The sequence below is a fragment of the Cyrtonyx montezumae genome, unplaced genomic scaffold (genome assembly GCF_038088225.1).
Source record: "Cyrtonyx montezumae isolate F1298 unplaced genomic scaffold, pur_monq_1.0 scaffold_5, whole genome shotgun sequence".
Lineage (NCBI taxonomy): Eukaryota > Metazoa > Chordata > Aves > Galliformes > Odontophoridae > Cyrtonyx > Cyrtonyx montezumae.
This window is the reverse complement of record NW_027072056.1, coordinates 9,414,439-9,438,904: the sequence shown is the minus strand read 5'-3', so window position 1 is coordinate 9,438,904 and position 24,466 is coordinate 9,414,439. Positions and strand designations below refer to the sequence as shown.

General features: G+C 39.1%; 2 protein-coding genes across 11 annotated transcripts in view; one reads left to right on the top strand and one right to left on the bottom strand.

Moving 5' to 3' along the window:
- The window catches only part of ZBTB38 (zinc finger and BTB domain containing 38), a 308,794-nt gene that overhangs the window by 99,803 nt on the left and 184,525 nt on the right, over window positions 1-24,466 (bottom strand). The gene's annotated exons all lie outside the window — the stretch shown is intronic.
- Window positions 1-24,466, top strand: part of TRIP12 (thyroid hormone receptor interactor 12) — a 69,468-nt gene that overhangs the window by 11,428 nt on the left and 33,574 nt on the right. For 6 of the 10 annotated variants that reach the window (XM_065748532.1, XM_065748537.1, XM_065748539.1 and 3 more), the window contains 3 exons: window positions 13,422-13,568; window positions 19,275-19,400; window positions 20,275-21,071. In XM_065748532.1, coding sequence (XP_065604604.1) covers window positions 13,471-13,568; window positions 19,275-19,400; window positions 20,275-21,071 — 1,021 coding nt within the window. In that variant the 5' untranslated portion in view covers window positions 13,422-13,470. Of the gene's footprint in view, window positions 1-12,203; window positions 12,422-13,421; window positions 13,569-19,274; window positions 19,401-20,274; window positions 21,072-24,466 lie in introns of those variants that run through there. The other 4 variants (XM_065748540.1, XM_065748541.1, XM_065748542.1 and 1 more) reach the window with 3 other exon arrangements.

Genomic DNA, 24,466 nt, shown 5'->3' with positions numbered 1-24,466 from the left:
ATTTCAGGTTATGGTGTCCAACTAGAGTTGCACCTGTTGGTGTGCTTGCCCTGTCACTGAGGAGTTGGAGAGTTGATCTGAGCTGGAAAGAAGTTTAGCATACTCCTTTGTGACTGGGTATGAGCTAAGCTGCTTTGTCCTTTCTGCTTTGTAGACTAGAGCAATGTTTGTGGTGGGAGAAGTTGAATCTAGTTTAATGTTGTTTCAGTAGAATTTTCCAAGTTTTATCAATGAACCTGTGATAGCATAGTGTCTTGTCTTTTAAATTGTTAGTATAAACTTGTACAGGTGGAATTGTTTGTTTTGACTCAACTCTGAGAGTTGGATGTACTTAGCTGTAACATGAAGAAAGCTCTGTGTTGCTGCTAGAGTGAAACCAGTAGTTGTATTCTCTCTGTAGCTTCTGAAGTATTTGTGTAAGAGGAGGGGCTTGAGGTAATGATATACCCAAAGGTGACAGCTTTAGATAAATTTATGTGGCTGCTGCAGAGCATCTTCTGGCAAGTACACAAGGCTTTCACTTATTTTTTGGATAAGGGGAACCAATTTCTATTTCATTTTGGTGACCACACTCCCTAAGATGTTTCTGGAGAAACCTTGTTGGATTTTTAACTCCCACTGGTACTGTTGGATTCTTTGGAGTATAAAGTGGAATAAAGCTGAAAAACTACAACGTCAACAGATAGCCCTAATGACATCTTGTTTGTTTTTCCTCTCTGTAGCCTGTACTGTAATTTTAATGCTAAGTTCTCTTCTGCAGAGAGTATTGGAGGTGAGATTCAGTGTTATTACTATTGAGCTTAGTGTTGAAGTAGTTTAGTGGGGGGGAAGAAAAGGGGGGTGGAGAAGGTAGGATGGTGATGTTTTCGTCTCAAAGTGTCTGTCCTTCATACAGAATGATCATGCTGCCATTTTCATTTGAAAAAAATTGGTTATAAGGTGGTTAGTGCTATACTGCATCTGAGAGTTTGTTTAAAAAAAAAAAACAAAACCAAACCTGTCAAATGAAGGCCACTCCCTTCCTTGAGATGCTCAGACTCTGTTATGAGTTGTTTAATGTAACGAATATTGTCATACTAGTATAATGTAATGGCATATGCTGGCCTTGATATTTGAAGCTACAGCAGCAGGCTGTTTTTTTTTGTTAGAAGCTTTACACAGTTACCTTTCTAACAACTTAAATGCTTTAATTTGAATGTCTATTTTATTAATACTTACTGCATCTTAAGTAAGTACTGTTTACAAGCTTCTGAGCCTGTGTGGAAGTAGTTCATGGATGTGTTTTCCAAGTGCAGTATGCAGTATTTGTGTCCCAAGACTTGTGTCCCAGGCTTGCCAGGGAAGCCTGTAAATGTGTAAGAAAGGTACCAGTAAAGTATAGAAAGCATAGAAGGAAGACACAAAGTTGAGCTCAGCATCTTTGGTAACAAATGAGTGTTGGAGTTACCAGGATTAACTACTTCAAAGGTGTGAACTGGGGAAACAGTGGCAGTAAGGATGGCGTGATGGATAGGAAACTTCACTGCTCATTAATCTTATGTGGGATATGGATGTGCATAGCTGGCTATCTTTCATTAGCAAAACAGAGATGGGATTCAGGAGTGGCTGCAGCCTTTAGGAAATAACTAAATTTTGCATTTAGAATGGTGAGATGCTGTGCAGAAGGAGGGAAAAAACCGTTCTCACTTCTGGGCCTACAGGTGTTTTTCTTCTTCCTTCATGAGCCTGTCTGCTTTGTTCTTTAATGCTTCCCTGAAGTCAGTTCCCAGTGTTTGTTTTCTTTTACTCAACTGTTTTAAAGAGGTGTTCTTTCTTGCGTCATGAAGCAGCAGTCCTCTTCTTTTGTTTGCTTTGAGTCTGCCCTACTAGTGCATTTTTTATTAATCAACCTGAAATAAATAGTGAGGAGGAAGAGGACATGCAGAATAAGCCTGTATGACTGTTTTGTGGACTTGTTAAGAGAAAGTGAACAAAACCAACCATTTATTTGCCCAAAAGTTGGTGAATTTTGCATTTGAATTCAGTGCCACAATAATAGTATGGGCTTTTTTCCTGTTTGCAGGAATATTTCAAAGAACCTGACTAGACAGACACTTAGCTTTGGAGAAAAACCTTCATTCTTTGTGTGCATAGTGTTGAAAAAAAGCCTTGTTTTTCTTTCCTCTTTGTTTCCAGCTCTGTATATGCTCTGTTCTGGATATGGTACATGTTTTTGGAGGTTATTGTATATTGTTGCTTTGCTTGTTAAGCATTAATGTAGGATAAAAGCTTGCCTGTATAGTAGGCAACTGTTGAATATTCGTATTGGGTCACAGGCAGATTGCATGAGTAAAGGCTTATCAAATCAGCTGTTGTAATGTCTGCTTCTTAAATTATCATCTTGGTCCAAGATCAAACTCGAGAAGATTTAGAGCTCTGCTTATTCTTTTGTAAGTATCTTGCGCCTGTAGAGAACTTTGATCTGTGTTACTGGTGGTCTGTGAATCTTCTCAGGACATTGGAGAGCTGGAAGATGACTAAAAAGTTTTGAACAGGTTGAGGTGGCATGCACTAGGTTGCCTCCTTGCCAGGCCAATAAGAAGGCTTTCTTCCAACTCTGAATTGATCATCAGCAAGTAATTCAGGCTTGGGTAAACCTGACCAAGTTGAACCTGAATAAAAACATCTTGTTTTCCATCAATACGTTAATGTAGTGAACTGTAACATATAGCTGTGGAGTTAAGGATGTTGCTTGGGTGAGGAAAATGTATGGTAGTCTGCAAGTGTAGGGGCAAGAAGCATTGTTAAGGTAAAGCAGAAAAAGGGGCTGGTGCTAATCACGTATGGGGAGGAAGGGGAGGAATTTGTGGTGCTTTTGTTTTTATTTTATGGGAAAAATAAGGGGGGTTCTTTTCTAGCTTAAAGTGAAAACTAAGACTGTCATCCTGCTAAAAATTTGGTTCTAATGTTAAGGCTTGCTCAGGTTTATCATCTTAACTTTCTGTATTGTCTCTGTACCTTGTCTCTTTTCCCATGATCTAGTCCACATATACAATGCTGTTTCTTATTTTCATTGTTAGTAATGTTTATTTAGTGTGTTTAGTGGGTAGGCAGTCTCATCAGTATGTATGCTATGAGGTTGTTTCTTGTGTAAAGCTCAGTATTCCAGCTCTTGGCAACTCTTTTTTTCCATGACCTTTTTAAAGTGCAATTGTATAAGCTAATATTGCATGTTCCTGTGTTATGTGAAAGAATAGCTCTGAGCATGATAAAATCCTGATCCTAACATTGATAGGATCAGCTTAAAGGCAGTTTAATCCTCAGTGTCTAACAGGTATTGCTCTGGGTGTGACTTCCATTTGCTCAGCTTTAAACACAGCTTCTTTTCTTTTTCTCTGTATGTTCACTATGTGCTCCAGTTCATGGTTTGATCTAAGGTAGATGTCTTAATGGTGTATTCTTGGTGAATGGGTTTTAGAGATCACTAACTATATAACTACAAGTTATAATGCTGAAGTACAAAACTGTTTTTCTTCACTTGAGAAGATGCTCTTGTGGCTCATGGCAAGATGCCATTACTTTGAGTACCACACAGTTTAGAAACCTTCAACTTATTTTAATCTCTTTGCTCATTATTACAGTATCCTTGTGATAGTTGAAGATCCATATGCAGATACAGTGCTGAGGATGCAGGAGTCATGACCTCTTTTAATTAGATTTCTTGCTCAAAAAGGTCTACATTTAAACCACTTCCTCAAATTGTATTATGTGGAGTAGGCATCTTGCTATGTAGCAGTCCCGTGTCCTTTTTGCCATAGCATTTGGTGGAGAGAAGCTTTGGGAGGATAGTGTAGCCTGCTTGAGATGGCACTGGAAAAGTGTCAACAGATGCATCGAGTACTAAATATCAGTTATTTAAAAAGAAACAACTACAAAAAACACCCTATTGCCAAGTGGAGAAAAACCTCCCTGAAGTCTCCTAATTTGTCCGGAGGTTTTCCAAATGTTATCTTGGAGATGTAAAAGCTTGACCTCCATTTTTTTTTTCTAGCTAAGAGGCAAGTACTCCCTCTGCCTCCTCCCACTAGAAATGTACATTTCTTTTAGATTTCATCTCCCTTTAAGACCTGTGTGATTGAACAGGCTTCTCAACTTTTGTCACTTCTGTATGTAAAATAGCTTCCAGCAGAAGGTGACTATTATCAACTGAAGACCCAGTCCTCCTTCCTTTATACCTGGTTTTCAAGTTAGATCTGCATTTATGCCCTTTCTTAGACCTCTAATCTTGCTTTCATCTGTGGCACTCTTTTAATCTGCATGTACAGGCCAACTCCTTTGTTATTTTTTTTAATCTTCCTGCTGTAACTTCTGTAAGATCCAGTCCCTGACTTTTTTCACTCATGTAGCTAGTAGTTCTTCTGTTTCTTCTTCTCCCTGAGTTACCTAGAAGATCACTGTCATTGTTGTATATTGATTTGGGCTTTGGGTGTCCAATCCACATTTTACTAGCAGCTGGTCTCATTAACTCACTTATGGTTTAAGATTGCATGGCAGAAGCTGATTAGGAGTTTGGCTGGGCTCAGGCAACTTGCCATGCTGCAACTTAGAGCTTGTATTGTGTAACAGGCTCCACAGGTAGGACTGTATCAGTTTGTCATGTAGTGCTGTTGCCTGTATCTCGCTTCAGGGCTGTGTGTGCCAGATGCAGGTGGGTGACAAACTGTAAATAAGACAGCATCTGGTTTGTGGGATTAGAGTGTGGAAGGGACTTGATGTTGTAGCAGTAGATTCTGCATTAAAACCCATGTGAAGTAAACGAAGCTGTGCAGCTCAAAGACAGCTAGATGTTCTGCACTGGGTAGGGCAGAGCTGGAGTGGGTGATGTTCCACCCACTCTGATGGTATGATCTTTGGTACCTTCCTGGTTTGTTTGCATGAAAACACTGGTATCAGGCTTCTAAACTGAAACTGACACTAATCATACAACTGACTTTCTGCTGCTTCACTGACAGTAAACCCCTCATCCTGGCAGTTTCATGTATCTGTATGTTGTGAATGCAGATTCTGTGCTTTTCTCTTTATTGCTTTGCTAAGGAGAGAAAATGATCTGTTGATACTTGTTCAGTATTCTGCAGCCTAACAGTTGCTATACTGAGTTTTGAAGTTCATGTGCTGATTCTTCCTGTGCTACAGCAAATACTTCATATGATAAGGTGGCTTGAATATCTCTGTACTCCTTTTGGAGTTGGGCTTTTGCTGGTTGACTCACAACTGTCTAGACTGTACTGTACTGAACACAGATCTAAAAGCTGCTGGGTCCCTAGGTTTTTGATAGTCTTCATCGTGGTAAGCAGAAAGAAATGAATTAGTTCAGAGTTGACTGAAGCATGCAAGAGAATTATGTTTAACTGGTTTTAAAATCAGAACAAAAAACCAGAAGACACTGAAAGCAGAAGTACAGGTGGTGTAAACATAATGTTTACATGGCATTCTGCTGCTGTGAGCATTCCCTTTAACAAATTCAAGTTAAATAATACAATGATGGAAAAACTTGCATGGAACTAGTTATGACATGCTAGGAGAGTGACTTGGGAGGGTAATAAGCTGCTCTGCAAAGAAAGCAAACTTAGAGTGAAGTTGTGCTCTAGCTTTGTAAATCAGGAGAATGGTTTTGATTGTAAACTCTCTTGCTGATGTTCTTAGAAACAGGAGGAAAGTTGCTCTTGACAGGATTTCTAATATAGAAAGATGCAGAATATGAAATAACAAAGAATGTGTGTTCATTCAACACAAGAATGTTTATTTTATTCTTTACTTTTTATAACTTGAGGGTCTAGGATTGGAATGGCACCAGTATACTTTTCAGAACCAAGGTGTAGTACAAAGAAGACTGAAACAACTTGTATGCTTTCTATCCTTCTTTCTCATAAGAGAGAGAGCAGTGAAGTGATAGAACTGAAGAGGAACCCCTTAAAACAGCATCCTGTTTGTTTCATACAGCTCCTTTATTTTGTCTCCTCAAATTGCAGCTTCTGGTGCAGAAGAGTGGACTACAGGAAATGAAAGCTTTTACATCCTTGGTGTTAGGTAGCCACTTAACCAGCTCAGCACTTCAGTCAAGACTTAGTACTGGTTTAATTTCTCAGTGTACTTAAATACAGTTTTTTTTTTCTCCCAGCATTTCCGTGAAGGAATGAATTCCTATGCCCTGCAGTCTGGGGACGTGAGGCCTGTGCAAGTAGCTCTGGGACAACTGAGCTCACCTTGTATACTGTACAAACAGATGTAGAATAGAACATTATTAATGGTTTTGATTCCTTTTTTGCTGTTCAGATGAATAGGAATGTTGTGCTGCCCAGTTTTTGATGTTTTTTTCATTTGTGGGCCATTCCTTCCACTAATGTTTCTCTTTGCTCTTCAGTAATTTGAAGAGTCACTTGTCCTGTTGACTGGCTCTCAACCTATCTATCGGCAGGAGCAGTGCTTTGCTTTGGGCAGCTTCGTGTTTGGTATTTCAGTTTGGACCCAAGGGACCAGCTAATGTTCCAGTTCTGATTTAAACCAGTCCACTGTTTTCTTTCTAACCTGGTGACTGTTCAGGTCTCAGTAATCTTTATGACCTGAAGGAAATTTAAAACTTTGTTCCCTTTTACTCAAGAAAAGGGCTGTGCAGCCTCAGGTTTTAAATTCAAACTGGCCTGCTTGCAGTAGGGAGATGTCTTTTGCAGCTTGGGACATCTTTGCACTGTTGCTATATGGTGATACCATCTGCAACTGTGAGTTTGCCCTAATCAGGACTTGATGTTTGACTTCCCCAGACTACAGTTTTCAAGCTTCAGTATGTTTTTTTGTACAGCTGTCTTCCAGTTTTTTCACCTAATGGAAGTCGATAGTTAGGGATACTACTTTGCTGACTTGGGGCTGCTGTGTGTATGTAACCTGCTGGGGTGACACAGTCCAGTGTAACAGCTGTGCCTTCTTGTGAGCAATGCTGTGCATCTTTTTCAGAGATGTTTTCAGGATGCTTTTCTGCTCTGGGAGTGTTTGTTAATCTTCATTTCAATGAACTGAATTTTCTAGCTGCCAATTAGCTGTATAGTTCCCCTAATTCTGAACTGTGAGATCATGAATGAAGATATTTTTAGCTTCTCTCCCTTCCTCTTAATGTCAGGACTTTTCTCTTCCCAGTCTCTGTTGTTTATTAAATACATGTGTGTAGACTTGGTACAGAGAAACTTAATCTGGTGGTTAGATCCTTTCAAGCTCCCAGTAGTTTGCTTGTTGACTCTGAACATGGCCTTGTATGCTGCTGGAGTGGGTAGCAGAGTCTGATCTTATGGAATGTGCTGTAGGGGAAAGCTGACTGCTTAATGTATGAAGAGCCAAGGGACACTGTAACCTCTTGATGGCCATCCCCATTGTGAAGTCAGTGGAACAGTGAGTAACTGCATACTTGTCTGACTTGGAATAGCTCATAGCTTGAGTGTACTAACTGGTGCTTGAGAAGTATTCTGCAGTATCTGTAACTCCTGATGTGTTTCTCAACTGATGGAGAACTGCTTATACTTCAGTGATTACAGAGCAGCTGAATTACCAGGAACTGTTCAATTGCAAACAACTCTAGGAAGCAACTTTTTTGGTCAGCAATTTGGAAGAATCTGTCTAGTTAATAACTTGTTCATTGTTTAAAGCTAGTGAGTGCCAGAATGAGTATGTGGACTAGTCACAAGTCTAATGTTTTTACTGGATTCCTTCGATATTTTAGTTATGTGGATATGTCCTTGCTTTCCTCTTCAAGTTAGTCCAGGTTGCTGGATTTCAGTTTTTTGGAACTGTGGTGGGGGGAGTGCTTCCTTGGTGGTAGTGATTGCAGTGAGAAATGCAACTGTTTTCTCACCAAGGTCGCATCTTGGTGAGGTGCGTTGTGTCCTTGCACAGCTGTACATCTGGGCACGTCTGAGGTCTCAGGTCACTAGATCTGACATCTCTTGCATGGCTTTTTATCAAATGCTTCTGTGGAAACTTTCTAATAGTTGGTGTCTCTTCCCTGCATGCCCTTATACATCTGGCATGATGTTTTGGCTTTTAGGTGATGTCATCTTTTCCCATCAGGGGATCACTTATGATTCACGTTTTGTCTTTCTGCTCTTGCAGTGTATTTTGGTTTAGAAGTTGTTGCATGTCAGCAGAATTGGAGAGCTCTGACATGACCTAAGGCCCTGCTCTCATCAGGAGGTTGGGCCGGTTCATCTGCAGAGGTTTCTTCCAGCCGAGGCCTTCTGTGATTCTAACTTGATACTTATGCTACAGTTGACCCTTGTGTTAAAAAGGCATCAGCAGACAGAGTTTGCTTCAGTATGCTGTTAAATTCTGCTTACGTTCTCATTAAAATTTTAATAATCTTCTCTAGAAGAACTGATAAAGTTGTGCAGCTTTAAGTTTGCAGAAGTTCTGTGCTAGAGCAGGTATAGAAATCCAGCACCTTCTGTTCTTTTTAAGAACAAACTTATTTGATTGCTACTTGTCTTTCTTCCTTCTCTGCACTGAAGTAGTGTTTCAGAACCAAGAATCTGCGTAATGCTCTTAGCTGTGACAATTTTTCTCTCTACTGAATTCACATTGGTCAGTGTTTTTGGGTGTGGTTTTGGGCTGTTTCCTCTTCACTTCCCCACCTCCCTTGACTTTAGCGTTGCTGGGGAGAGAACAAAAGAATAAAATAATCCAACCCAGTGTGTGATTTGGAGTAAATCTATTTGGTTTCTATACTAAAGACCTTAATGTGACAAAATCAGTAGATGCAGTACAGCAGGTGAGCTGTAATGCCCTAGCACTGTTAAATAACATCAACAGCTTGTGGGTTTTCACAGAGAGAAGATAAAAATGGAAAGAAGAAAATAGGTGGTAACTTGCTTGTTTCTGTGTTGGAGGAAGAAAAGCTTGATATTCCTGAAGTCCCGGTACTTCATACATCTGTTTGGGACTGTCTTTTTGCTTGAGTACTGACTCTTGTCAGGCAGAAGAGAAAGGTAATGAGAGTTTGGAAAAAGTGTTCACATAATATTTTTTTCTAGGACGTCCTTGATATCGTTACTGTACTCACTCCTTCAGTCATTCCGTGAACTATTTCTACAATCAAAAAGGGTAAAAGTCTGCCTGGGAATAAGAGCTTCTGCCTGCATGAAGGTTTGACATGTGGGCTCATTTCTGTTTGGACTGCAATGGAAAAAGAACTGGGCAGAGGTTATTACTGTTGAATTTGGAGCGTGTTGAGGAAGAGTACTGTGTGAAAATGAGCTATATGGGACTTGATTTAAATCAACTGGACTAAAAATGCTACTTAAATTTGAGTCAGCCACTGAAGTGATAGGAGTAATTGTATGAGTGCTTGCAAGTGCTTCCTTGCAAGACAAGAAAGAGGTGTGCATGTTTGAGATAAACCTGTGCAGTGAGCAGAAATGATGTGCAGCCTTGAGGTCAGTTTAAAATGATCTAAGACAGATCCAGCAGTTACTAACTCACGTGCAGAAAGTTCTTAAGTTTAGTAGCAATTACTTTCAGCTCTGAAATAATGTATGCTTATGTTGTTGGAATATTTCTTTTACCCTGGCATGACTGAATTTGTCACAAATACAATTGATCAAGTAAATTGCCTACATTGAGGTGAGGGAATATGAATCTGCAATCTTAAGATTTTTGTAAGTGTACTGACTTCTGTGTTCTGGCTGGCAAGACTATAACTTTCTGGAAGAAAATGACCTGAATTTACGAAGTATGTAAATAGCCTCATGTCTTTCTCTCCTTCTTCCCTCTTTCTGCCTAATATTGGTTTCAAAGTACTAAGCCTTGGCTGGCTCGCTGCTGCAGCATTGAAGAAGCATCTGTTCTTGGATCAAAGTGCAAAGGAGGAGGCACTCCGACCAAAGTCTGTGCCAGGCAGGCCACTGGCATTGTGATGCAGCACCGTAGGCAAAGGTGCTTCATGTAACTCTTAATCCTGGAGTCCTAAAAGGGTTGGCTGATGTGGTTGCTAAGCCACTCTGTATGGTATTTGAAAAGTTGTGGGAATCAGGTGAAGTCCCTGGTGACTGGAAAAAAAAAGGTAACAACATGGCCATTTTTAAATAGGTGAAAAAAGTTGACCCTGGGAACTACCAGCCTGTTAGTCTCACCTCTGTGCCAGGTAGCATCATGGAACAGATCCTCCTAGAAGTTATGCTAAGGCATGTGGAAGGCGGGGAGGTGATATGGGAGAAACAGCATGGTTTTACCAAGGGCAAATCCTGCTTGACCAACCTACTGGCCTTCTGTAACAGTGTCACTTGCATCAATGGACAAGGAAACAAGGAAAGAGCCACTGATCTCATTTATCTTGACTTCAGTAAGGCCTTTGACACAGTACCCCACAACATCCTTTCCTCCAAATTGGAAAGATTTGAGTGAACTATTTGATGGGCAAAGAACTGGCTGTGGAAATGGCTTCAAGCTCGGGGGGTTAGATTTAGCTTAGATATAGTGAAAACATTTTACAGTGAGGGTGGTGAGGCACTAGAACAGGTTACCTAGTGATGTGGTTGATACACTATTCCTGGAAACTTTCAAGGTGAGGCTGGATAAGGCCCTGGGCAACTTGATCTTGGTGTGGTGTTCTTGTTCATTGCAGAGGAGTTGGACTAGATGGCCTCCTGGGGTTCCTACCAACTCTTAAGGATTATATGATAAGCTGGAGTGCAAGAATCTGAAAAGTTGTTGCACTACCAAGAGTTCTTTAAAGAACTTCATAAAGCAGCCCTGAAGGTGATCCAGGTAGATTAGGGGAGCCCTCTTCTCATGGAAAAACCTGTTTGATTTTTATAGGGCTTGTTACCAGTTTGATGTGTCATGTTGGTAGTAACTGTAGAGCCTGTTGGAGTGCTTTGGTTTACTCATTCTCTTCTCAGTAGCTGAAATCACTGTTCAGTACTTCTGGGTGTTAAATAAAAGCTGTTACAGGCTTGTTCTATAGTTGTCCTTCCTCTGTCTTTAAGGATTAAAAAAAAACCAAAAAACACCCAATCAGAAACAATGAAAGTGTCAGTCATTTCCTGTCATCTTTTCCAGGTAAATGCAAAGGCTTCCACTGCAAGCTGGCAGGTGTCTTTTGTATCTTCTCTTCTCTTGGAGCCTCCCCAGTAACATGGGCTATACATGTACTGTAGCTGTAATATTCGTAAGAGATACGTTAGTAAAAATTACTTTCTGTATACTTTTTTATAGGAAGCAAGACAAAAGGTAATTATAGTAAAGGGTTGATTACAATGGAAGAATATTATGCAAGATAATGATTATATACCAGTGCTTTTAGGTGTCTCCAGAGAATGTTTTGAATTGGTTTTTAATGCTGTTTTGCTGAGTTCATCCTCTGTCTAAAAGGAGTGTGTATGAAGAGAGTAACTGCAGGTCAGTGCTTTGGCATCATTATATCTAAGAACACTGAATTGTACAAGCCATATTGGTGAATGTTAACTTTATACTAGCAGAGGACCCTGAATTTAAAAATTTCACATCAGTGAGGCTATCAAGTAAAGAAGAGATCTGAATGTGCAGGTCTGTTAACGGGATGTGGGTGGTTGATGTAGCTGAGGGAATGTCTTACAATGATAGGGCTGCATGTGTGTGTTTAGGTGATGCACTGTGTTGTGCATCTCCTTTAAGTATCTGAGGATAGGGTGGATAAAGCAAATGCTAGGAGTGAGGCTTACAAACTGTTTGTAGGGGCAAATCTGAGAATGCTTCAGGTTTTGAAACTTCTTAGCTCTGTTCTGGTTCTTCCAGTATGTGGAACTCAGTTGTGGCCCACTAAGAGCATCGCTTTTCCTGATGGGCTAGCTGGCTGGGCACGTGATACTGGGTGGCTTTGGATACTTTCAGTGGGATGGAAGTTAATGCCTTGATGTCAAAGGTCATAGTGAAGTCATGAAGCTGCACTGTATTTAAAGGTAAAATAAAGGTGAAATGGGAGTTGTGGTAGTATGCTACACATTAAGAAACTTGGTTAAATTGGGAGATTTCAATATGTGTAACTCAGGATGTTATCTTAATATGACAGATGCCTTACAGGATATAACAGCTGCCACGTCATTATCTGACACAGCTGAAAATGTCTTGGGTGTGACTGTACTGCCTGTGTCTGAAGTGTGAGGTGCAGACTGCTCAGGCAGATGAATGTTGCGTTAGGGCTTCCCTAGATGGTGTCAGGACTCCAGGTGCTGAGATTACTTCAGCATCTTCTGGTGCTATCTGGAAAAGCCCATGCACTGACCCTAGGGGTGGAAGCATGTAGCTGGTGCAGGAAAGCTCCAAAGTAAACACTGCTCCTTGCACAGTGAATTCTTGGGGAATGTGCATTTGTATGGTTGGTGTGAGAATTATGGCAACCGTTTTATAGTATGACTGACAATTTGGTGTTAAGTACCTTGTTTAACCCTCAGCTGACCTCTGTGCTGAAGATGCTGCTTCCTCCTTTCTGAGAATGACTTAATAAAACCTGTCTCCTTGCTGGTGCTTGCATGGGGATGTCTTTTCATTTGTTTTTTGATATAATAGATTTGGATTTTGGGTATGATAGACACAGAATTAGTGCATAGACTGTTGTGTTCTTAAATTCAGGTTGTTTTCCTTCTTGTGGCTTTCCTCACCTGTGAATGTGATTCTGTGGAACCTGAAAACCACCATCTTAAAAACAGTAGAACTGGATTTGCTGATGCTGTGGTTTTGTTACTGTGCATGTTGTTTAGAGCTTCTGATTTAGTGTAGTGTATGAGCATCCCCTCTTGTCTGAGGACTGAAGTGACCTCCATTCCTGAAGAGTAGTTGGGTGTTGTGGCATTATTTTTAAGTAACTGTGCACGTTCACTATTTTTTTTCTAAATATTTTTTCTCATGAACTGTGATCTTATGAACAAGAACTTGTTTGAAGTTAAATCTTCTTTTCTGAATTACTGCATATGCTTCTGTACAAATGGAGTTGGATAAATCCGACTAGAGAAGGAAAGATGATCTTTGTTAGCATGTGGATGCTATTGCTTCAAACTGGTGTTGCCATCTCCTACAGTGAGTTAAAATACTTAGTTGCTGTTGGATATCTATCAGGCATCAGGATATCTATCAGGGTTTGACTAGTTAGTGAGGTTCTTCCTTTATGTTAATAAATGCAGATTCTAAACAACGTTAAGGTGCTGCTTTTTCTTAGCATGCTGGAAACTGATTGCTCCATATAAAAAATAAAGTATAAATGCTTTCTGAAAAAATCTTGCCCTGTGTGTATTTTAACTAAATTGAAGTTCTTATTTTTTGCCTTAAGCTTTTGTTTGAAAAAAAAACAAAACTGTTTTACATTTGGTTCTTGAGGCACGACTGAGTTTTCATGCTGTGTGTCTTATGAATCTCTTTCTCTTGTCTTGCAGTGAATGATAGTGTCTAGAAAGGGTATGTCCCTTCAGGAGAGAGGTGCCAATGTCCAACCGGCCTAATAACAATCCAGGGGGGTCACTGCGACGTTCACAGAGGAACACTGCTGGGGCCCAGCCACAAGACGACGCAGCAGGAGGAAGGTACGATTGCTACTCTTGAGAGCATTTTCATGTGTAAATGCAAAGTTGCTGTGATTTTTAGTGAATGAAATTTTCTGATCTTCAATTCAAATACTGAAATTTGAGTAAAATGTTTTTGTAAAGGTTGTCTATACTGTCGTTGCGTGGCCTGAGAACGTGGAGAATTCATTGTAATGCATGTTCAGCTAGAATAGAAATAGTGAATCTATGTGGAGAAGGTGTAACTGAACTGTATTGCACAAATCACTGGTAGTAACAAATTCCTCTTCCTTCTTCCTTGCTTGATAAGTCTGTAGGGGGCTGGCAGAGACAATGGTCTGTGAAATCTGGGGAAAATGTGTTCCTCTTGGAATGCCAGTTAATCAGTATTTTCTGTTTGCTTGTATTGCATGTTAATTCTGTGTAGCTTTTGAATAGCTCAAGAATAAAAGGCTTGCTATGTCTTAATATACTAGTGAGCAAGTGGATTGAGTAGTATTTGTTCCGTAGGTGATTGCATTTGTAATGCAGAGCTAGATCCTTGAGATTTTCCTATGGATGCTGACTGTCTAATTATTGCTATGTGAGCTAAGGAAATACTTCTTCACCAAGTGAAGCTTGTTTGGATGTCTTCTTTTTTTTTTTTGAATACTAGTCTAATAGTCTAATTAAGAAATGTTAGTACCAGGGTGGACAACATCTTTGTACTCTTTTACTGTAGAGGTGTTACAGCTACGCATGTTTATGTGCATTTTGATCTTGGGTTCTCTGGTGTATTAAAACATTGTAGGTCAGTGGCATGGGGTAACAGGTTCTTACTTGTAAAGGGTTTGAACTTCAGTTTGTAATGATAACAAGTAGAAGATTTCTCCCTAGTATAAGGGCAAACTGAAAGCATGGTCGTTGTTTGAAGGATGTTAACTATTCTTCTAAGGAACTTTGTGGGGAAATGGTTTAATTCCCAGAAATGGAGTTTTGCTTATTCTAATCCCTGCACAAATGGAAAAATACAGTTGATAAGCATAATGCTTCTGCATGGTGCTTGTACAGCTGTTACCATATATGCCTGATTATTTTGCTGGCCAGCATTGTTTTTGGAGAATATTCCTTCCTTAACTACTGCTTAGAAAACATAAGTTCTTTAGAATAGGATCTCTGGTCCCTTCACAGCTACGTATAGGTGTTTATGGTTAGTAAAGCTTAGGCTTGGATGAAAGTATACAGGTTAATGTGATCTTGGTGATGAATTTGGTTTCTCTTAATGTATTCTGTATATTCTCAGTAAGCTGTTGTGTAAAAAAGCCTTGTTGTACAAGGAATAGTGTGGGACATCTGGGTCCTTTAACGATTTGTAGATGATATAGGAAATTAACTCTCAAATTTACAGAGGCAACTAGAGGAAAAGCTAGTCTTCAAACGTAAATTTAGGGATTCATGCTTCCACATACAAGATGTGTTGGGATAGTATATTACAATTCTTTTGCTTTATGATACACAAATTGTACAGTTAATCTTGAAACAGATGCTGTCTACCTCTAGGCAGCTGTGTACTGGTTGGTAACTTAGAGACGTAGGATGGTGTTATCTGCTGCTTTAGTCCTGGCTTTAATTTTGTCTGTGTTCTGACAGGAAGAACTAGCTTCCTCAACTGAAGTCTATTGTGAAGGATGTTAGTCTTCTACTTCAAGTTGAAACATTATTGCATGTCTCTGGCTCTACAGCTTAATGGCCTCTTGCTAAAATTCACTTGATTTAGCTTGATGAGCAGCTACTCATCACTTATGTAAAGGCTTTAGAAACTGTGAACTCTTATCGGGTTAAAACTTTGCGTTTGTGTTTTATAAATTTCTTTCCATGACACCTAATACTGCCAGGTTTGCCGTAAGTTGGAAGCACCAGCACAAGCCCATTTGATTTTAGACTGGACTCTATATACGTCACTCTAGCTCTTAACCTTGCTATCAAAATGAATAGTAGAAGCCTATGATGTGTTTTATACTGGATTTTACTAGTGAGTTCACGTTCAACACTGTAACTTGATCTGACCTTTGAGTGCATTACTTTTACAGTTGTTTTTTTAAACAGAACAAACAATGATGCTAATCTTACAGACCATGAAAAAGGTTGTTGCAGCACTATTTGTCAGTAAGCTTAGTATCTGTGGTGTACTTTTCTGGATGGGAGGAGGGAGGGGAGAGGAGCAAGGATCAGTACCCACCAAGGTATGTGTTTGTAAAAACAGATTTATAAACAAACTTTTTTCCCCTCTCTTTCACTTTATATGCACCTAACCTAAGTTGCTTCATATTGAAAGATCCTTTGCTTTCAGTCAACAGTGATATTCAAATAACTGCTATGGGTGACCCACTGCTGTGGATGACACAGTCTTCCAGGTCAAAGCATTAGTTGTTATCCTCACTATTTAGAATTATTATGATGGCACTGTCCTAATTGTACGGCAAGAAAATCTGTCTGAAAAATCTGAGCATTTGATGTTGAAGAACTCCTCAGGTTGCTAAGGAAGCAGTAATGAAGAAGTTTCTCTTTGCTATGTTAATCCAGAGTGGAAGGCAGATATTGTTAATGTGTACTCCCCTCTCTCTGTAGGATGGAGAACCAGGGGTGGCAGTTACTGTTACTTTTTTACTTAACTGTATTAGAGTCTGTTGGAGAACTGTGTCTTGTTACTTAAATCCTCAGTGGGGCCATGGACTGCTTCTGAGCCACTACTTGAACAGCAGCAACTTGAAAGTGTTACTTCAAGGCGCACAAGATTTCTTCTGAAAGTACTTGGAGTAATGGAAGTGGTCCTGTATACTAGCACTGTGTACTTGTATTGCAAATACTATTTTCTAGTGGCGTGAGCTCAATGTTGTCATCTGAGCTTATCTAATATCTTAAGGAAAAGTGTTGGTTAAGTGGGATATTTGCTGTATGTGAAAATGTGGTACTTCATGCAAGTCAGGCTTTTGGAATATGATACTTATTCTTGTGTGTTTAGGGTTAGAGATTAAATGAAGCAAAATGTGCTAAAAGCTGCATAGAAGATAGTGGAATATATTTTGGACTGTATTTTTTCAAATAATTAAGGCAGAATAATCCGTCAATTATACTAATTTTGTACTAAATAGGATTTGTTTTGGGGCTAATCTTGATGTGTTAATGTCATGCCTGAGTACTGTGTGAATGCTAATTTAGCAACCTTGAGTTGTGGGTGAAAGTACAGGTAGCTCACAACCTTTTACCAAGAATCAGTCTTCTAGCTGTTTCTCTAACTCCCATAACACTTAATCCTTCAAGTATGGATCTTTGTTTCTAGCTCACCAGAGTATTCTAATTGCATTTGTATGCAAGTTAACTTTTTAACAAGACCTTAAACAAGCTGTCATGACCTTAGTATAAATTAGAACATTTACCAGCTGATCTGTAGCTCTTTTAACTTTATCCTGCAGTGTCTTCAAATTACTTGTCTGTTTGCCCTCATGTAAATCTTAAGAGAAGGGGAGTGAACAGTTGCTATTGTCTTGCTTACCTACTGTGCCTTGTAAGCAAAATGAACGATTAAACTCAGAACGAGAAGTGAGCACACGAGGTTTTTGCATACAATAATTTTAAAAATTGTCATTTGATTCTCAACTCGTGATTCTGATGTTATTTTTCTGCTCTGGTTACTAGTATTAGGTACTAATGGTACTTTGGTTAAAGCAAAAGCAGCTAGTATACATGATATGGTATTCACAATTCCAGTTGTATGGTTGTAGCTTTTTGTCCACGTAGATTGGACACTAGTATGGAATTAAGTTTGTAAGTCTTGTAGGAACCAAAAGAGTTTAGAGGGAACTTTAAAGGGAAATAATTTTTCAAATATGTTTTAGGATAAATGAACTTTCATCAATTAGCTTACATAAAATTTCTGCCAAGTTCAAATTATGTAATAACTTCAGTTAATCCCATAATAGAAGTATTTAAAGGAGAAAATTACGTTTTGTGCCTTACTCTTTGATTGAGAATAATAACATCTAAATACTCAGGATTAAGTGAAACATTCCCAAATCTATCTTGATGGAATTAGTTGTGAGATTCAGATTTAATTTTATTTCACTTTTTTTGATGGTTAAAATTACGTGTCTTTGTTTCTCATGCGAGGAAAAATTATTGAAACAGAGAAGATACTGTTCATCTTTTCAGACTTACTTTCTTTAGCTCAGAGTTTTGAATATGAGCTGTCTACGTGCATTCATTTCTGAGTAACTGACTTTAGGAATACTTCAGGAGAAATGCTTCAGGAGACAAATAGAAGAGGAATTTCAGGAGTAAGTTTAAAAACAAATCAGAAACCTGAGAAGAATACCTCAAAAAAAAACCCAAAAACCTGAAGAGAGAATGTTACCAAGAAAAACACTCATAATACTCATATGTTGGTGTTCTGACTCTTAAGCAGGTTATCACATCGCTTGGCTGGTTAAGCTTAGTAAAATTACTTCCCTACTGAGGGAAGTAGTCAGTAGCAAGTTTAGTTCTCCTTGCACTAGTAAGAATGCTGGCTCTTGGTCGGAAGAGTGATCTGAAAGCTTGTGAAACTCTCACCTCCTCCACTTACTTGTTTGGCCAAAACTTTCTGGTGTTTGTTTGGGGTCATACATGGGATAGAACTTCATTCTTCTGTTCCCATGCCCCATCCCCTTCATATGATTTAAGTGTGTTTGCATAGCTCAGCTCAAAGGGCTAAATAGCTTAGGCTGATTGCATGTAGTACTTAGAAACAATTAATATGTTTTATATTGCTTCTACCAGCATTAATGTGAGACTAGTTTGATCCTCATGAAGGTTAGTGGTGTTCAAGCATACTATGTGGGTAGGATGTGGACAGCTGAGATTTACAGTTGTCAGAAATGTTTTACTGGGGGATGCAGAGCATGCCTCTTGCTGTGGTTATATATCCTGTGGTGTTCTAAATGCTTATGGACTGTCTCTTGTGTGTCTTGCCAGATAGTGATAGCCATTGGTTTTGGAAGACAAATCTGGAGCGTGTTTGACGATGCAACTTCAGCATTAAATATTATTTGTAGCATACTATGATCTTTGTCCTCTAGTCAGAGCTCATACAATAAGCTACTTTTTGCATGTAGCTGAAGGCTGATTGAGAGAACTCTTATAGTCTATCTGAAACTCATTCCTTTCTTTGACATCACAGGTTTCCTGTCTCATCTGACTTCCTTCATCAGTAGCATGTGGGTTTTTTAGCCTACTCACTTCAGCATTATCAAAAGAGTACTGAGTCCTTTTGAGTTGATGGAACTGCAGCCATCAAGTAACTTGCAAAGTTTGAGCTTCCCTAGATGGGCCTTGGTTGGAAAGGACCTCAAAGATCATCTCTGTTTCAAGCCCCCTGTTGTGGGGGCAGGGACACCAGCTATTAGACCAAGCTGTCCAGAGCAACGTCAATCTTGCCTTGAATACCTCCAGAGATGGGGCATCCACAGCCTCACTGGGCAACCTCAGTAATTGTGATGTGCGAAACAGTCTGATGGGTAGTGATCTGTAGCCAGACTAGATGGTTTTTCTTGAAATACTTAACGTAAGGGGTTGATGTGGAAGGATTTGAAGTTGCACTTAATCTCATAACTGTAAATGGTCCAAATAACAAAAAAAAAAAAAATCCACCTACTGGTTTGTGTCTGTGTCTCAGAATTCTGATAGTTTTCTGTTTTGACTTTCTGCTGACAGGTCACATTTAGGGCAGGCAAAACATAAGGCACATAGCCCTCCTGAGAGTAGAAAATCTATTTCAAAGACACCCAAAGTGCAGTCTAATACTACTACTGAGCAGTCCAAGGGACACTTTTCTAAAAGGTAATTGTGCTTCATATTCATGTTATCAGTGTTATCTGCACTTCACAACTGTATGCAATGTATCTAACTATACAGAGTTCTTATAAAATGTATGACTAATAGGCTTTAAGTATTGCATTCAGTGGATGTATTTCAGTGTGTCTCATTTTGTTCATGTTTTTTTTACTTCAACTGAGAGCTTTTCATTAATGATGGGGAGCATACTAAGCATGCATAACTAGTCCAGGAATACTTGCAAGTTCTTTTCCACTCTTCTCCTCTTCATGTGTGGGGAAGATTGCCCAAAAAATTCTGAATGCTGTCCAATAGTAATTGAAACCTGCAGTACTCTAAAGAATACCTGTGTTTAGGGTAAATACTTGTTTTATCTATTCTTTATATATTTCTGTATATACACACTGGATCAGCTTTCTCTCATGTTGTGGAAAATGGAACTCTTTTTGTGCTTCTTGAAATTAATCACTTAAGATAGACTGCTATTAAGCCCTTCTGTTGAGCTAGAATCCACTTATGACTAGTTATGCATTACTGAGCATTTCTTATTTTGTGGAACTTGATAACAGCTTCATAGATTGGAACTTTTAATTAAAAATCCTTGTGAAATCAATTCAAGTCATCCAGTATCTCCCTTTTTTATATGCAATATCCAATGCATTTATTTTTCAGTTTTAATTTTCATGCTAGTGATTTTTTGTATTGAAGTCTGAAATGAGCATGTTTCTGGTTACAGTGCAAACTTTGTAATCAATAGGTTTTCTTACCTGCAGTTTTCTTTATTATTTTTGATTTGACTTTTGATGTTTCTCTTGTGAAACTGTTGTAACAATGTGATGTTTGAGTTCAGTACTAATGCTGTCTGTGCTTATTTCTGCAGAGGCTGTAGTTCATCTGCTGTTTTAATACCACAAGAAGATTCAGAAAGAGTGAGTACTTCAGAAAAGCAAAAAACGGGGCAAGTGCCTAAGAAAGACAATTCTCGAGGAGTTAAACGCAGTGCTAGTCCAGATTACAGCAGGACCAATTCTCCTAGCTCTGCTAAAAAACCTAGAGCACTTCAACACGCCGAAACTTCCTCAGAAACAAACAAGCCACATACGAAATCCAAGAGAAGACACTTAGACCAAGAACAGCAGAAGTCTACACAGTTGCCATCAACAAGCAAGGCTCACACCAGAAAGGGTGGAGCTGTTGGTAGCTCCCGAAGTCAGAAAAGGAAAAGGACAGAGAGTACGTCTTGTATAAAGAGTCGTTCAGCAGTTGAATCAACTGGAGCTGAAGAGAAGTCAGCAAAATCCTCCAAGCTGGCTTCAAAATCGGTGACCTCAGCCAAAGCTGGGTGTAGCACCATCACTGATTCTTCTTCTTCAGCTTCTACGTCCTCTTCCTCTTCTGCTGTTGCCTCTGCTTCTTCCACTGTTCCTCAGGGTGCCAGAGTGAAACAGGGTAAGGACCAGAATAAGGCTAGACGTTCACGTTCTGCGTCCAGCCCTAGTCCAAGAAGGAGCAGCAGGGACAAAGAACAGAGCAAAACAGGTGGCTCTTCAAAGTTTGACTGGGCTGCTCGATTCAGTCCAAAAGTTAGTCTCCCTAAAACAAAACTGTCTCTACCAGGCTCTTCTAAGTCAGAGACATCAAAACCTGGACCTTCAGGACTACAGGCTAAGCTAGCAAGTAAGTTTTTCACTTGCTTTTATGGAATAATAAGCATGTATGTTTTAAAAATTAACTCTTCTTAACAAATACTTAAATTATTTTAAGGCTTCTTGGGACATTGTTAGAGAGAAGTAACTGGTATTGTGCTTAGTGAGCTTTTAAGCAAGGCTGTGAAACTCCTTATGGCTAAAGCAAAAGGTTTTAAGTAAAAAGTCTGTGTTCTGTAGGCCTAAATTTCTTTATATTGCATATAATTTTTTAAATAAAATTTACACAAGATGTTTGCTTGTTTCTCTAATGGATACTACATAACTATTATATGATTCTTTTACTGTATATGTCCTGTCTGGCATTGTCATTTTGCTAAACTTGGTGGGAGCTATACTTGTTGGAAAACAAGCAGACAATTTGAAGTTTCATGTTTGACGTCTGCTTTGCTAGTTACTTTGCTATTTCTTTCTTACTTAATGCACGTGTCCTCTCTCTGCTTCTTAACTGTAGTAGTAGATGCCACTTCTAGTACATTCTGATAAGGATTGTAGGCTTTTTCCAAGCTGAGCCTTTGCTGAACAGTATGCGAGAGGTGCATGTAGCTCTGTTTTCTCAAAATATTTTAAATGCAGTGTGTTGACATTGTTTAAAATCTTTTTTTTATAGCAGGTATTTTGTTAAACTTGCTTTGTTAAGTAGGATTCCAAAGCTTAGTAACTGTTGGATGTTGATCTAGGCATGACCATGAGTAGCCTTGTCATATCTAGGGCATGTCTACAGCTAATAGTCATGTAGGAAATATGTGAAATAAACAAGAGGAACTGGATGGCTTCCTGTATAATCAAAACAGATCTAATTGACCTAACAGGCTTGTTTTGGATAACTTGCATGACTGGAGTATTGATTCTAGAATGACCTAACCTAGTTGAAGAAGGATAGCATTGGGGAAGGGGAGAGGCCTTGCTTTCTTATTGACAAGGCTTTATATCCAGGGTAAAGAGGGGAAGGAGTAGGACTTGGATGAGAATGGGACTAACCAGCAAGTTCTCAGTGAAGTCTGTCCTTTTGTATGCACAGCTTCATGAATAATGGAGTAAAGCAACAGGGAAGCAAAATAATTTATTTCTGATAAGTGAATAGAAGAGATGAAGGTGGAAGATTGTGACTGCTGATAAACCTTCAGCCAGAAGTGAGGACACTGGGATAGCACAGTCTAAGGAGGGGAAGTGTTTAGTATGTTGAAAAACAACATTGAGAATATCAGCTTAAAAGATCTCTACCAAGAATGTACTGTGAAAGCCCGCTTGACCAGCTTTAGCTGTTTTGTGACTTGAAAGTCAGCTTTTGTGGAAGGCAAACATATACTAAGATGGTATGGACAGTAAATGGGTGCTTAAAAAGTCAGTGGTAATCATAAAGCATAGTAAAACTCATTACATGCTAAAAAAAAAAAAAAGATTTTTGTCTTGGCATCCCAGCTGGAGAGGGGAAAGATGGTACTGGGAAGTATAAGATGTCTTGCTGTAACCTGAAGTAAGCACGCCATAAACATAATTGAATAGCTGTTACACTGAATGTCACTGATTGGAGTGTGGTTATACTGGATATCACTGAGCTATTTAAATGCTACTAAGATGTAAAGACTTAATCTAAAATAAATGAAGATTCTAAACCTTGTATTTTTAAATAGTCCTAGATTTTCAGAAGGTGTATTAAAACTCAAAACCATTTGAAAAACATTTTGAATCAGTAGTAACAATTTTTAAAAATGAAAGAAAACAAAGACCCTTGGCTGCTATGGTGCTTCAGTAACTGGTTAATATTGATACAAATGGCAAATATTTTATTGAAATAGACATTTTGGATAACGTTGAAAGATGTCAGAGAAGTTAAGAAATAAGAAACTATTGAGATTGGCTCTTAGAAGCTAAAAGCCCTCCTTCCTTAATAACTTCAGGAGAATAAGGGAGCATAAGTAGGTAATAGATGTTAACAACCCTGGTTTTCTAAAGCAGAATGACAGTGATCTAGATGAAATTATTACATTGTATGTGCCCCTCTGTTGGAAGAGTGTCCTTAGAGAAGTCCCTGTAAAAACTGTAACCCTACTGAGTTTTGTGTTTCAAGTCGTACTTCTATAGAACAAGTTCTTAAAGAAATTTGAAATAAGGTCAGTTGACAGAAGTAGTAGAAAATAACCAAAAATGCTGTAAGAAGAGTTGAAAAGCATGGGATGAAGGAGGTTGAAGGATGGTGGTGTGAGAGTGGTTCTAGGAAGCCTGGGGTAAGTGGGGAGATTTTTATGAGTAGCAGATGCAATCAGTTGTGCCTGTGTAAGTACAACTGCTGCAGATGAAGAATGATGTATGAAACTACAGTCAGCATTTTAGGATGTCTGGGTTGATATTGAGGGGGAATACTGGAGCATTAGAGTAGCAAGAGGTGCCTTTCCCTGCCACAGCTATTTTTACAGCTCCTTTGTCATCTGAGTAGTAAAGAGCCAATATGTAAGCCCAAACTTTGAGCTCTAACAAGTAGATTTCTATTGATTATTTTTCTGAACTGTGAACTAAGGAATTTCAGGATTATAGACTGTGAACTTGACCTTGTTTAAGGTTGATTAATACGTTTAGATTTTTGAAATAAGTGAATGCAGTAGGTACAGCTGCATTCAGAACTTGATTTTTTTTTCTAAGGGTATTTTTGTAGTATGGAAGGAAAAAAAGCTGACCAATGAAGACACTTGAGTCTTAGAAACATCTTCTTTTTTTAACTTCATTTAATTTCTGTTGGGCTACACCATTTCAGGTTTAGCCTGTTTTGGGTCACTTCCTTAGACTCATTACCATGAGTGTTTGGCATGCAAATAGGATGATGTCACAGCATAAGCAATTTATCTGCTTGCTACAGGGAAACCTATGGCTCCACTTCAGAATTCAGGTTCACATCTGCTATGTTTTTACTTGCTGAGTATGAATTGTTTAAGCCTAATTTTCTTTTGAAAGTCTGTCCTGTGCTAAAAAAAACCTATCCATCTACAACTTTGTTATTGGGAAGACTGGAAGGATCTCCCAAAAGATGCAGGCGGTAAGAATGACTTAAGCCTTCTTAAGCAATAAACTCTAAAGGCAGACAGTGGCTATAAACAGTAGGAAGGAAGCAAGCTGTGAGAAATCTATTGTCACATCATCTTTGCCCTTTGAAATGAATAAAGGGAGGTGGAAGTGTGCCCTGGTAGGTGTGTCATTACATGTGTGTCTACATTCAGAGGTAGAAGGGAAGACTTGGGAAAACAGATCACTTGATGTGATCTGTGCTCACATTGAGGAACAGGAGAGAATGAACTCAGCTGTTCTGTGTGCTCAGACCATGATGCATTTTGCAAATTGCCTGCCCATTTAACTGTACTTTCTGTAGCACCT